This window comes from Bos indicus, chromosome 26, assembly GCF_029378745.1.
Source record: "Bos indicus isolate NIAB-ARS_2022 breed Sahiwal x Tharparkar chromosome 26, NIAB-ARS_B.indTharparkar_mat_pri_1.0, whole genome shotgun sequence".
In the NCBI taxonomy this organism is placed as follows: Eukaryota; Metazoa; Chordata; class Mammalia; order Artiodactyla; family Bovidae; genus Bos; species Bos indicus.
In genome coordinates, this window is record NC_091785.1 from 890,580 (window position 1) to 904,299 (window position 13,720).

General features: G+C 32.6%; 2 protein-coding genes across 7 annotated transcripts in view; one reads left to right on the plus strand and one right to left on the minus strand.

The window, feature by feature from the left end:
* IPMK (inositol polyphosphate multikinase) overlaps window positions 1–12,255 on the plus strand; it is a 54,473-nt gene extending 42,218 nt beyond the window's left edge. For all 6 annotated transcript variants that reach the window (XM_070780412.1, XM_070780411.1, XM_070780413.1 and 3 more), the window contains 2 exons: window positions 5,954–6,035; window positions 7,120–12,255. In XM_070780412.1, coding sequence (XP_070636513.1) covers window positions 5,954–6,035; window positions 7,120–7,742 — 705 coding nt within the window. In that variant the 3' untranslated portion in view covers window positions 7,743–12,255. The remainder of the gene's footprint in view (window positions 1–5,953; window positions 6,036–7,119) is intronic.
* Window positions 1–13,720, minus strand: part of CISD1 (CDGSH iron sulfur domain 1) — a 324,421-nt gene that overhangs the window by 61,610 nt on the left and 249,091 nt on the right. The window lies entirely within an intron of this gene.

Consider the following 13,720-nt stretch of genomic DNA (forward strand, 5'->3'; position numbering starts at 1 on the left):
ATCACAATGGGTTTATAGATTAATACTAAAGATAGAGTTGGATAATTTTAGAATCAGTGTTCCAGATTCAAAAAATTTTCCTCCAAGACAATCATGCCTAATTTAAATTAAAAAACAAAACAAAACAAAAATCCCAAAACCAACCCTCACTGAATATACTGAAGTTTACCAAATATATCAGTTTTAAATTGTTTTTCTGTTATATTTAACCAGTAAATAGGAAGAGGTTTGGTGGGCAGAAGAAAATGCCAATTTAGGAATTCCTTATATTTAATTAATTATATGCCAACAAAGGTCTGTATAGTCAAAGCTGTGGTTTTTCCAATAGTCATGTATGGATATGAGAGTTGGACTATGAAAAAAATTGAGTGCCGAAAAATGATGCTTTTGAACAGTGGTGTTGGAGAAGACTCTTGAGAGTCCCTTGGACTGCAAGATCAAACCAGCCCATCCTAAAGGAAAAATCAGTCCTGCATGTTCATTGGAAGGAAGGTCTAATGCTAAAGCTCCAATACTTTGGCCACCTGATATGAAGAACTGACTCTGGAAAAGACCCTGATGCTGGGAGGGATTGAGGGCAGGAGGAGAAGGGGGACCACAGAGGATGAGATGGCTGGATGGCATCACCAACTCGATGGACATGAGTTTGGGTGAACTCTGGGAGTTGATGATGGACAGGGAGGCCTGGTGTGCTGTAGTCCATGGGGTCGGAAACAGTGAGACATGACTGAGTGACTGAACAGAACTGAATTATATATAATTATTTCTTATATAAATATAAGGAATTTATACATATAAATATATTTATAGGAATTTATTACATTTAAAGGAATTTATTTATACAAATACATAATTTATTTATACAAATACATAAATTCCAGAAATTAATTAATTAAATCTTTTGGTTGCACTGTGCAGCATGTGGGATCTTAGTTCCCTGACCAGGAATCAAACCCATGCCCTCTGCATTGGCAGCATAGAATCTTAAGCACTGGACTGCCAGGGAAGTCCCAGGAATTCCTTGTTTTTAAATGACTGTCAACAATTATACTGTTATCTCCTTGATCCCAAGATGGTATAGATGATAAGACTCACTTTGATTTAATAACAAAAGATATATTAAGATAATTTGTAACAAAAAAGAAACATAATAGGAGCTATAAGAGCAAAGCAGTCAAGAGAGGAGGAGTATAGAGTGACTTTGGAAAATATAGTATTTTGAACTGGCAACAGGGAAAATAGGTAGAAAATCAAGAAGCAGAGCATTTTTTTAACTAGTTCATGAAAGGTGGCTGTAAGTTTATGTAACGAGCATATTATATATAGGCAGGTGGAGTGTATTTTAGCTTAAAGTATGAGACTTGAGAGAAGTAAATATATCAGCAGCTTGCTTTGGGACTTTCTGCCTTTTTCAAGTAGCGTCCTTAGTGGTCAACTATTAAGTGAATCAATGGTTGTTTAATTTTCCAGTTTTATATTGACTTTTTAAACATGTGCTGTATAACTGTGGGATTATTATATTTATCGGACTTCTCTGTTGGCTCAGGCAGTAAAGAATCAGCCTGCAATGCAGGAGATGTGGGTTCAATTTCTGGGTGGGGAAGATCTCCTGAAGAAGAGAATGGCTAACCACTCCAGTATTCTTACCTGGAGAATTCTGTGGACAGAGAAACCTATTGGGCTACAGTCCTTGGGGTTGCAAAGAGTCAGACATGACTGAGAGACTAACACTTAAAATATTAACTGCAAATAATGAAATACCATTTGTAGAAATTCACTTGAAATTTCTTTAAAACATATAATTCAAGATTTTAGTTGATTTATACTTGTCATTTTCTTCCCTTCCTCATGTCTTCCAGGTTACCTTTCCTTTAAAAACAATTAAGTATCTTTTTTGTTACCTGTATCGATATTTTCAAGGTGGCACTGTTAACTTTTGATTTACCAATGTCTTTGTAACTGATCAAGACTGGGTAATGGGTTGAGATTGGAGAAATTCTCAGATCTCTTTATGTTCTAGCTTTAACTAGTAAAGTAGAAGTAAACAGACATGCCTGAAATGAATACAACATTGTAAATCAACTATACCTCAGTAAAAAATAAATGAATAAATGAAATTAAGTAAATAGAGAAAGAGAGAATATAAATAAAGGAGTCTCACTGAAACTAGTTAGCTTTAATCTGTAGATGAAATCTAGATTTTTCATATGTGAATTTTTTTTTTTTTAAATATGTGAAATTTATGCTCAGAAAATACATCCCTGGATAGTAGAATGGTGAAGTTTTGAGAATCCTTTTCTGGGGATTCTATAAACATTTCCTAGTTGGTAGTTTTGGAGAAGGCAATGGAAACCCACTCCAGTACTCTTGCCTGGAAAATCCCATGGGCGGAGGAGCCTGCTAGGCTGCAGTCCATGGGGTCGCAAAGAGTCGGACACGACTGAAGCTACTTAGCAGCAGCAGCAGCCGTTGGTAGTTTACATGACTGGGTATTTGAAAATTCTTCTCATTTATTTTTGTATTTAATTTAATCACATTATTTTCTCAATTTCATCTTCTTATTGCAAGATAAGTGACACATGACATTGTGTATGTTTGAGCTGTACAGCGTGTTGATTTGATAAATTTATATATTGCCATCTTATTGCCATATAGTATTAGCTAATACCTCTGTCATTTTGAAAGTCCTCTTTTACACGTATTTCTGGGCATAGAGAACATGAGTACTTTTTAAAAAATCACTTTCTGGATATGATTAACTGTCCTTATAAAAATAATTTTTCCTGTAGTCAAATGTAATTTTGGCATATATATATAAAGTGTTTTTCTTCTGTTCATAGTAACACTTTGTTCAAGATAAATTGTCTTTCTTTAAATAGGCTGCTAAGTGTATGTAAAAAGAACACAGTTCTATTTGGATTTTTTGAATAAAGTGAAGCATTTGAGATAGACAGTAAGTAGCCATATCATACTGAAAGTTATAAAATACCAGTTTCTAAAGCAATGTATTCTTAATGCTTCTTAAAAATATTTAATTAAAAATTGATGAAATACATCACTGTATGGTTCAGATGCCAAAAAGTATAGAAACATATACTGCGAGAAGTCACCCTCCCCACACAGGATATATTATATATCCTGCGTGGGGATATAATTATATTAACATAATTAATAGTGATTTTTTTTTCCCTCACCAATGTATGCTTCCAGAGATATTTGTTCCTATATTGCGAAACCATCTACTTTGAACACTGTTCTGTATCTTGCTTTTTTTCTGTTTAATGTATCATGGAGATTTTTCCATAGTGGCATTACCAGCTGTCTGTAATGGATCTTTGACTTGTTTCCAGTCTTTTGCTGTTACGAATAATGTTAGAAATGAATGACTGGAGACCTTCCTTATTTCACCAGTGTGCTAGGGTATTTATGGAATAAGTGCCTAGAGGGGAATTGAGCTTGTATGCATTTATAATTGTGGTAGATATTGGCAATCTGCTTGATACAGAGCAGTGATTTTGAACCAGTTCAGTTCAGTCGCTCAGTCATGTCCAACTCTGCAATCCCATGAACTACGGCATGCGACTATTGCAGCATTCTAACTATTGTTTCTTGACCTGCATACAGATTTCTCAGGAGGCAGGTCAAGTGGTCTGGTATTCCCATCTCTTTAAGAATTTTGCACAGTTTGTTGTGATTCACACAGTCAAAAGCTTTGGCATCGTCAATAAAGCAGAAGTAGATGGTTTGAACCAGGGGCAGTTTAATTTCCCAGGGAGTCATTCGGCAGTGTCTGGAGATACTTTTGGTTGCCACAATTTGGGGATAGTCTGTGTTCCTGGTGTGTTTGAGACCTGATTTCAGTGAACTCTTCAGATCCATTGTTCATTTTCCCATGAGTAAACATGCTCTTTGTTCATCAGATACATTTCAAATACCTTTTTTTTTCTGTTGGTCTTTTGATTTTTGAATGGCAAAAACACTATCAACATTTTAAAAAGCGTATTGTATGTGGTAGATTGAGTTTTAGTTGGAAATGCCTTCCCTAGTTACCAGTTATTCAAGGATTCTGCCATCTTGAGATGGGAAGGCATTTTATTCTGTTCATTTTGATCTTTGATGTATTTGGATTATTATTAATAATTTAGTATAAGTTATAAATGCAACTTATTTTTTTCCAGATCCCCACTTAATGATACTAATACCATTTAATAATCATCCATCTTTTTCTACTGGTTTAAAATACCATGGTCACATACAGGCTTCTCATATGTTTTTAATTCTATAATATGTTTTAATAGAATTATTATCCTGAAGAGATATCTCTACTCCTGTGTTCATTGCAGCATTATACACAATAGCCAAGATGTGGAAACAACCTATCTGGGAGCAACCTAAGTGTTCGTCTACAGATTTATGGACATAGAAGGTGTGGTTCTTTACACAGTGGAATATTATTCAGCAATTATAAAGAAGGAAGTCCTGCCATTTGCAACAACATGGATGAAACTATGCAATAAACCAAAAAAAGACAGATAGTATGTGGTGGCACTTACATATGTAGTCAAAAACAGAAACTCAAAAGACAAAGCTAATTTCATAAAAACAGAAAATGCAATGGGGCTTTCCAGGGACTTGGGGAAGGGAGAAATGAGATCAGAAGATACAAACTTTGAGTTATAAGATAAATTCTTATAAGTTAATGTATACCATAGTGACTACAAGTGTGCTAAGTCGCTTCAGTTTTGTCCGACTCTTTGCGACCCTGTGGACTGTAGCCTGCCAGGCTCCTCTGTCCATGGGATTCTCCAGGCAAAAATATTGGAGTGGGTTGCCATCTCCTCCTCCAGGGGATCTTTTTGATCCAGGGATTGTAGCTGTGTCTCTTATGTCTCCTGTATTGGCAGGTGGGTTCTTTACCAGTAGTGTCACCAGTTAATAATACAATATTCTTGAAATTGGCTGAGAGTGGATCTTACATACACACTAAAAATTAGTTAACTGTATGAAGTGGTGCATGTGTTTATTTTCTTGATCTTAGTAATCATTCTGCTGTGTTTAGTTTTAATTCAGTTGCTTAGTCGTGTCCGACTGTTTGAGACCCCATGGACTGCAGCACACCAGGCCTCCCTGTCTAACCCACTCCAGTATTCTTGCCTGGGAGATCCCATGGGCAAAGGAGCCTGGAAGGCCACAGTCCATAGGGGTCTCAAAGAGTGGGACATAACTGAGCGATTAACACTTTCACTTTTCCGTATAATCTCTTTTACATTTTATCTTATGAGTACTTTGCACATAAGGTTCATGCCTTCTGTTTATTCCTTTGTTTTATTTCCTAACTTGATTTATAAGTGGAGTCTTACATTTTATAGTCAATTGTTTGTATATATGGAAGCTTATTTTCTATTTACTAATTTGTACTGTCACCATTTCAGGTTTTTATTGTTTGTGTTTCTTTTTAAATTGATTTTTCCAATTATATAACCATTATGTACAAAGGGTAATATTTTTTCCCTCCTTTTCAAATTATGCTTCTTATTTCTTTGTAATCTATTTGGATTTGCATAAGCTCTGGAACAATATTAGGTAATAATAATGATAAAAGGTATTGTGGTAGAGTAGTTTTTGTGGAAATTTCTTCTATTTTAAGACAAATGCTTCCTTATTTCATTTTTAAACTTGAGACTAACTTTTGATAGATTGAAATGGATAATTTTTTTTCATATTGGAAATACTTAACTATCTTTTTAGAGAGTTTTCGTCAGTAGTGGATATAAATATGCTAAATGCCTTTTCAGCATCATTGATATGACACTATGACTCTTTTTCATCTTAAATCCATTAGAATGAGTTATATGAGTAGATCTTCCCATCTTTAGCCATCCTTTCATTGCTGGGATAAAACCCCCAGGGTTAAGGAGTATTAGTTTTTAATATTCAGTATTTTTTCTGACAGGTTTATCATGTTCATTCTGATAGCTATGAGACAAAAAACCAGCACTATGGAAGAAGCTTAACAAAAGAAACTCTAAAGGATGGTAAGGATTGAGAAACCATACTTCAGTGCTTTTTATTACTATAGAATTAATCAGAATAATTCTAAAGTGATTTCAGTTTTAGTTCTTCTTTGGTGTTGTGATTCAATTCTCAATACTGTCTTAACATATATACTTTTAAAATATGTATGGCCAAGATATTATAAAAGCAATGATAACAGATTTCCAGATATAATGTTCTGTTAAAGTTTATTATTAACTGTATCCAGGATGAGGAAGAAGTTGAGTAGTGTAAATAGTTGAAAAAATGTTTATGCTTACAAAATACTCATCTACGATGTTTGATATTTGCCTTGGTATACTTAACCAATAGCAAGATAACATTCAAATTGGCTCTATATTAAAATATTTCTCAGGCCAATATGAATATATTTTTTTAGCAGTTTTTATCCCAAAGTAGGGGAACAGCAAAAATCAAATTCCATGAATTCCCAAATATGATAAAATATGCATAAATAATTTTAAAAGAGGCTTAATATGATAGGTTAAAACATTAAGTCTCAGTATTGAATAACATACTTAACTTGGACTACTGCTAGTCTCCAAAGTGAGCTCACCTTTTGTGAAAGGCTGGTTTAATTAGTATTGTTGAGAGCATAAAAAATTAAGTACAGTTATGATTTGGTATTTTGGTAATGGACTGTTGTCATAATTGAAAATGGTTATGCTTTGACTCTAGGTTCTAGATTAGTTCATGATTCTAACAAACATATAGTCTTACTATAAAATTCCTCATAATAGCAAATGAAGCAAATCTTGGAATCCTATTCCTTAAGAGAATATATATAGAGGGCACTAAACTAGTAGTCTACCTGTAGTAAATTTTTTGTCTAAATAAGGTATTTTGCTTTACTTAAGTGTCGTTTGTATGTTTTCTAATAAGAATGTCTTCACCAGAAATTAAGTTGAGCTCCAAGATTCTGTGTTTAACTGGAATTCTTATCTGTTCACTTAATTGCAGGGGCTGATGGGAGAAAGTTTAAGAGTTGTATCTAAGATGAAAGTACTTCCCAAGTGATGGTTATTTCATAATTTCATTATAATCCTAGTATTTTCCTTTTTATAGGAGTCTCCCATTTTTTTCATAATGGATTCTGCTTAAGAAGAGATGCTATTGCTGCCAGTATTCAGAAGATTGAGAAAATTCTCCAGTGGTTTGAAAGCCAAAAGCAGCTTAACTTTTATGCAAGTTCATTACTGTTTGTTTATGAAGGTTCATCTCAGCCAACTACTACAAAATTGAATGACAGGACTTTGGCAGAAAAGTTTTTGTCCAAAGGTCAGCTCTCAGACACAGATGTACTGGAGTACAATAATAACTTTCATGTGTTAAATTCTACAGCGAATGGAAAAATAGAAGCTTCAGTGGGTAAAAGCTTGTCCAAAATGTATGCTTGTCACAGAAAAATGTATTCAAAAAAGCATCACAGTCAGACTTCGTTGAAAGTTGAAAATATAGAGCAAGACAATGGTTGGAAAAGCATGTCACAGGAGCGTTTAAATGGAAATGTACTTTCCCAACTGGAAAAAGTTTTCTGCCATCTTCCCACTGGTTGTCAAGAGACTGCAGAAGTAGAAGTGAGAATGATAGACTTTGCTCATGTGTTCCCTAGCAACACAGTAGATGAGGGATATGTTTATGGGCTGAAGCATTTAATTACTGTACTGCAGAGCATATTAGACAATTGAATCTTTTACTGCAGTCTTTTAAAGGGGTGGGGCAATCATAATGAAGAGCAGCAGTTAATAACTCTGCACTTGTAATGCTGTGTAAAAAATTTGTATTGTGAGTCTACATTTTGTCTTTATACTTTTGGTAGAAGAGTTAACTTTTTTATAATCTTAACTCAGGAAAACTAATTATTTGTTCATTAGAAAACTATAAAGAGTAAAGAAACTTAGGAATGTTATGCAGGGAATGTGGTGGTACGTGGCTTAAATGTCTGTTGGCTCAAGCAAAATGCAAACCATTATTCAATCATAATGAGTTTAGTTTGTTTTCTGTAGCCATTTATCATGAAACCTCTGTCTACCCGGACATAGTGAGCCATATCTATAACTCATTACATTATTAGAATACTTTAAAAAATGTAGAAAGCATAGGCTGATATCCTTAGTATTGCTATGTATGAAGTTATTAAAACTGGAGAAAATTCTACAGAAAAAAGTTACTCTTTAGGTTTTGTATTAAAAGTTCAAACCAGCATATCAAAAGGTGCTTCTTAGTAAAATGATTTAGGATTATTGCATTCCAAAAGCACATTTTTTTCCTTTCATTTTCACTTATATACATAATTCACGAAAAAGATCATTGAAATGGATAGAAACAACAACAACAAAAGTCTTGAAATTAAGGGCACTTATTAGTCTTGCCAGGGTTAGGGAAAAGAGAAGATATTTGCAACGAACAAAATATTTTTCTTTTAAAATGTTTAATTTATGGGAAAATTGGAATATGTATTTACTACATTGTAACAAGTATTTATAAACCATAAAGTACCTTGCCTTTTACTCTGTAGCTTCAAAAAGATGGATGATTGAAGCTCTTTTTGTTTCCCCTTTAAATAACTCATTTTGAGGTTTTTCTTTTATCATGTGTTTATATGTCCCCTTTTAGTTAAGCAGTGGTATTGACTGTATGTTGCTAAAAAGTGTTTCTCAGAATTCTAATAAGCAGTTAAGGACAAAATTCAGTTGTCAAAAATAGCATGTATAAATTAGTACGTCATACAGAGCTTGGTGCATATCTAAATTCATGCTTCTGTTTCATTCTTACTCAAAACAGTTTTATATCATATTCAAGAGAGTGATTATAATTTAATTTCATGAAAGGGGCAGTGCTAATTTTCTTGGAAAAAGTAGATCTGTAAGTATTATCTCTGTTTCACATTCACCACCTTAAAAAAAACTAGTTATTATCAGAAACATTTAAAACTTTGAAATTAAATTTGCAAAAATGTTAAATGTTTGTTTTCATTGAACTTTGATTTACCAGAAAAATGTCTTAAGTAGTTAACAGTCTTGTCATATTCTTGGAAGTTGTTTTAGAGTTGTGAACTGTTAGACTCTTCCCTTTCCTTCCCCCTCAGAATTAAAATACCCTTTTTTAGTGTGAAGGAAAATATCACAGTTTTATCTCACCTTCCCAACCCTCTCTCTGAATGTGCTTTTGCAATCATCTGAGCACAGAGAAGTATGAAATTAATTCTATGCTTAGTAACTTTATTAAGCTTGTATACCTTTAAAATTCACATGCATTTATTATAGCAAAATTTGATTATTTTATATTTTTTATTTAGGGTCAATGTAGGTATTTTCCATAAGGACTTCATATGTTTGCCTATTGCCTAAATGGGTATTGCTATAGCTTTTAAATTTTTGTTTTGCTTTTTCCATCCTACAATGTGGACTTTTGTTGTTGTTGTTACTTGGGTAGTGATTCAGTAGATCTTAAGCTCAGATAATTAAACACTATTTTGAATCTTAACAAGATACTTTTTAGTATGGGATAGTATCAACCTATTACAATGAATTAATAAATTTAAGTATTATCATATTTTTGTGCATTTTAGCTCAATAAAATGTGAATCTATTGTTCCAGATTTTCTTTATCCATATTTAGAAATAATGGATTTGTAAAATCAGTGTCTTACCTTTTTGATAGATAATGTTTTGTTTTCATAAAACCAGAAATACTTTTATCTTTTGTTCTTCAGGGAAGGGATTCACATTTTATTCTGTTTACATTTTTTTTTTAATCACTGTCATTCACTGCCTATTTGGTGTTACTTTATAGGTAAGCTTACATGTAAGAGAACAAGTATTGGTTTGCGTTTATCTACATGTGATTATTTTATTGTCTAGTCCAGTCATATAACATTATGCTGAAATTTACCACTGTGGGGATGAAAGATCACTAGTCACCAAGCATATTTAAACATTTAAATGTTTAAGAAATAATAATAAGGATATAGTTTGGGTTAATAGGATACCATAGTTTCTTCTCCCTAGGAATCAAAAATAATGATTTTTGTGTATTTCTTATGAAATGCACTCATGAAAAAGACTTTAATTATGGATAGTGAATAATACATTTCTCTAATAAAAATTTAAATTGTATAATAGTTTTATAATAAAGTATTTACAGTAATCAGTATTTTAATATGGATGAAAGTTGCATAGATTCAGATAAATTTAAAATTGATGATAAATGCTAAATATTTTATCTAAATAGTTTTTCAAGAAACAGTTGTGAAAATGTGTGTATTAAATGACTCTAAACTGGAGCATGTGGTATTTTCAACTCCGTATTCATTATTTGTTTAATATGTCTAGAAATTGTACTTACTGTGCCTCTCTACACTACAATTTGCTGTTGTGGGGCTTTAGATTGTGTTCAACTGAATATGATCTTTTTTCGTGACTTTAATTGAGTATAATTTACTGTTTTATGATTTCCAAGATGATCTTCATATCTCTGTACCATATATATATGTATATATATATCAAACTTATAATGTAGCTTAAGATAAAATTAATTTTCAGAGATATTTCAGTTGCAGTTTTCTTATTTCATGCAACTGAAAACACTTTTGTTTCTAGGATTTGGAATATTAAAGAACATGTAGGATGAAAAAAAATGGTAGAACAATGAAAAAATTTTATTTGTGAAATTATAGAAATTTTGTCCACTATTTTAAGGCATTGTCATCATTTCAGTACCATCTGCCCTTAGTAGTTTGGCATTTGATACTGTAAAACTTGATTTGCTTTAAAAATTGTTTACAGTGCTTTGTAATAATCTTCCTTATCCAGTGCCTTTAACCTTGATTTGATATATTTGTAGCCTTGGTTATCCTTCCTTACATCCTGTAATATCTTCATAGCCTACACTTAAATTTAAAAAAAAAAAAAAAGTCAATTTGGTCAAGTGAAGAAGTAGCAATTATCTGCCAATGCTTTGGGAAAATAAGTAATGTTGTCTATGGAGGCCAGGCATCTTAGTTCATCCAGAAATATAAATGGGACAAACATTTTTAACCCCTGAATATATAGTTGTGATCCAATCAGACAAAGCCCTAACATTTCCAGCATTCTGTCTAGATTGACTGGGTTCAGGGCTAAATGAAAATAGAGATATGGAGAAATGCTTATTTAAAGGTAATAGTTAACTAACATTCAACTTCATGGAAAGATAAGTAATTGAGTTGAGATGAAGCAACTAACAATATGTTAGAGGTTAAAAATAATAGTTTGCAGCATTGTAACCTCTATTTGACATTTGAGTTCAGCTGTAATTATTGATAGCATTAAAAGGCCTTAATTTTTCTTGCTGGTAAAGGTACGTGTACTTAGACTGGTCATTTAGAGTAGTGTTTTAACATAGTATTACTGTGAAAAACATTCCATTACAAATTCACAAGCAAATTACTGCACATTTAAAAAATTGTACTTTTCAATTTACTGCAAGTATTTTAGACCTCTGACTTCAAATCATAGGTATTTTAATTTGGCAATGAATATGAAATTACTTTTTGATTTAAATGGTAATATTACTAAAATGCTTATTAATATTTTAGGAAGGTTGGAATCTCCATGTTTTTGGATTTAATATTTAAATTCTTATTAATTATTTTGATAGTATTTAGTAAGAGGAAATAGTACCCATGCAATTAAACAAATTAGAATATACTGTAAAGAATTTTTTTTTTAAATGTTGAAATTTGTCATCACTGGGGTTAAATTTTGGCCTGGTATTCACTTAAAATATACATTAACACATTTAATTATGAAATAAAATAGTCTTAAGTATGATATATGATGCACCTATATATAAATGAAAATGGCGTGCACAAAGACACTTTACTGTGGGAACTGAACTGGAAGATTTATGAAAGCATGTGAAATTGCACCTAAAATCGTGTTGTTAGTGACTATGCTAACTTTATTGTACTTGATGAATGAATGTATTTAGTCTAGTCAAAGTTACTTTGGTTTAAATGTCTAAACAATGTTTTTTTTAAAAAGTGTAATTTGTACTATTGATGAGGGGGGTATTCTTGGACTGCAGGGGTCATTGTCAATGTGTGATTTGTGTTTTTATAGAGTCATCTAATGTGATATACCAATTTTTATATAAGTCATATTTAGGTAATTCTAATAACTGTATATTTGACCACCTATTAAAATGTTTTGCATTGGAGCTTTTTTCATTAATTGTGATAGCTTACAGACTCCTGGTAGTTTGAAAATAACTTACTCATTCACCAAATATTTGAGTACATGTTATATACCAAAAACTGTAGGAATCATTGGGGAGTCAAAGATGATTAAGACAAAATATTAATAGAAGCATATGCATTGGAAATGAAAAAGTATGTAGAATATTTTGTATTAATATTTTTTTCTATCATAGTCTGAAATCTTTGGAATCAGCCTAGTAGGAGAAATAGACTATAAGAGAAAAATATTGACTTAACTGTGAAAATATATACTATAATTTAAAACTTCAGAAACAGATTAGATATTTTTGCATGTATTTGAAACTTCATGAGTCACTTAGTGACCAAGTTTTTTTTTTTTTTTTTCTTTCATTCATTAATTACAGAGAGCACAATCCAACGTCTATCTACCCTGTATCATGCACTGTATTTGGCCTTGGAGATTCTAAAAAGTTGAATAAGGGATCTAGTACTTGCCCTCAAGATATGCACTGTCTGATAGAAGAAAAACATGTAAATGTGGGGAAAATGTTATTGAGGATATGATGCATACTTATCAATATCCAGCAGAGATGGAGAAGGGGAATCAGTTCTGATGGCATGTAAGAGGGTGAACACTTCACAGCAATTGTGAGTCAAAGCTCTCAAAGGTTGTGTGGCATTACTCATGCTTGCTGCTGTGCACTGTAGGGAGGAGCAGTGCTGTGTGAAGTACACTCCTTCAGTATCTTTGGGATTGGTTTCAGGAGCCCCCACGGGTACCAAATCCACAGGTCAAGCCCCTCATATAAAATGGCTAGTACAGTCAGCAGTCTATATTCATGGGTTTCAAATCCATAGATACAGAGGGCCTGCAAACCATATCTAAGTGGACACACCCAATTGAAACCTACCGTCTTTTTAAGACAGGCTCTTTGAGGAAGAAAAAAAAAAAAAGACTGCCTGCCTAACCACTGAAAACAATAGGGAATTGCACTGCCATGGTCTCCAAGTTATGGCTAAGTATACGAATTAAATAGAGCCTGAAATGAAATAATAAATGAAAATAATAGTATAATTAAGAGTGAAAAGTAATCACTTGGAGATTTTTTTTAAAAATGCAGATTCTGATTCAACATGTTTGGATGGGATTTGTGATATTCCTGATTTGTGGACCACACTGAAGAGCAAGGTTTTCAAAATTTTTTTTTGTGGAAGACAGTGTATAGTGGAGCTTGATCCAAGGAATACAGCCATTTGAAAGCTAGGAGAGTGCTGGGAAAGAAAATGGTTTACAATGTGAGAAAATAGAGTCAGCAAGAGTTCAAGGTAATGGTCATTCTGTTAGGCCATTAAACCTTCCTTTTGCAACAGATCTTAAGAAATCTTTAATCAAATCATAGACATTCATTTTCTGTTATTTGCATGTGAATGTTGACTAATTTGCCAACTGAAGAAAACATCCTA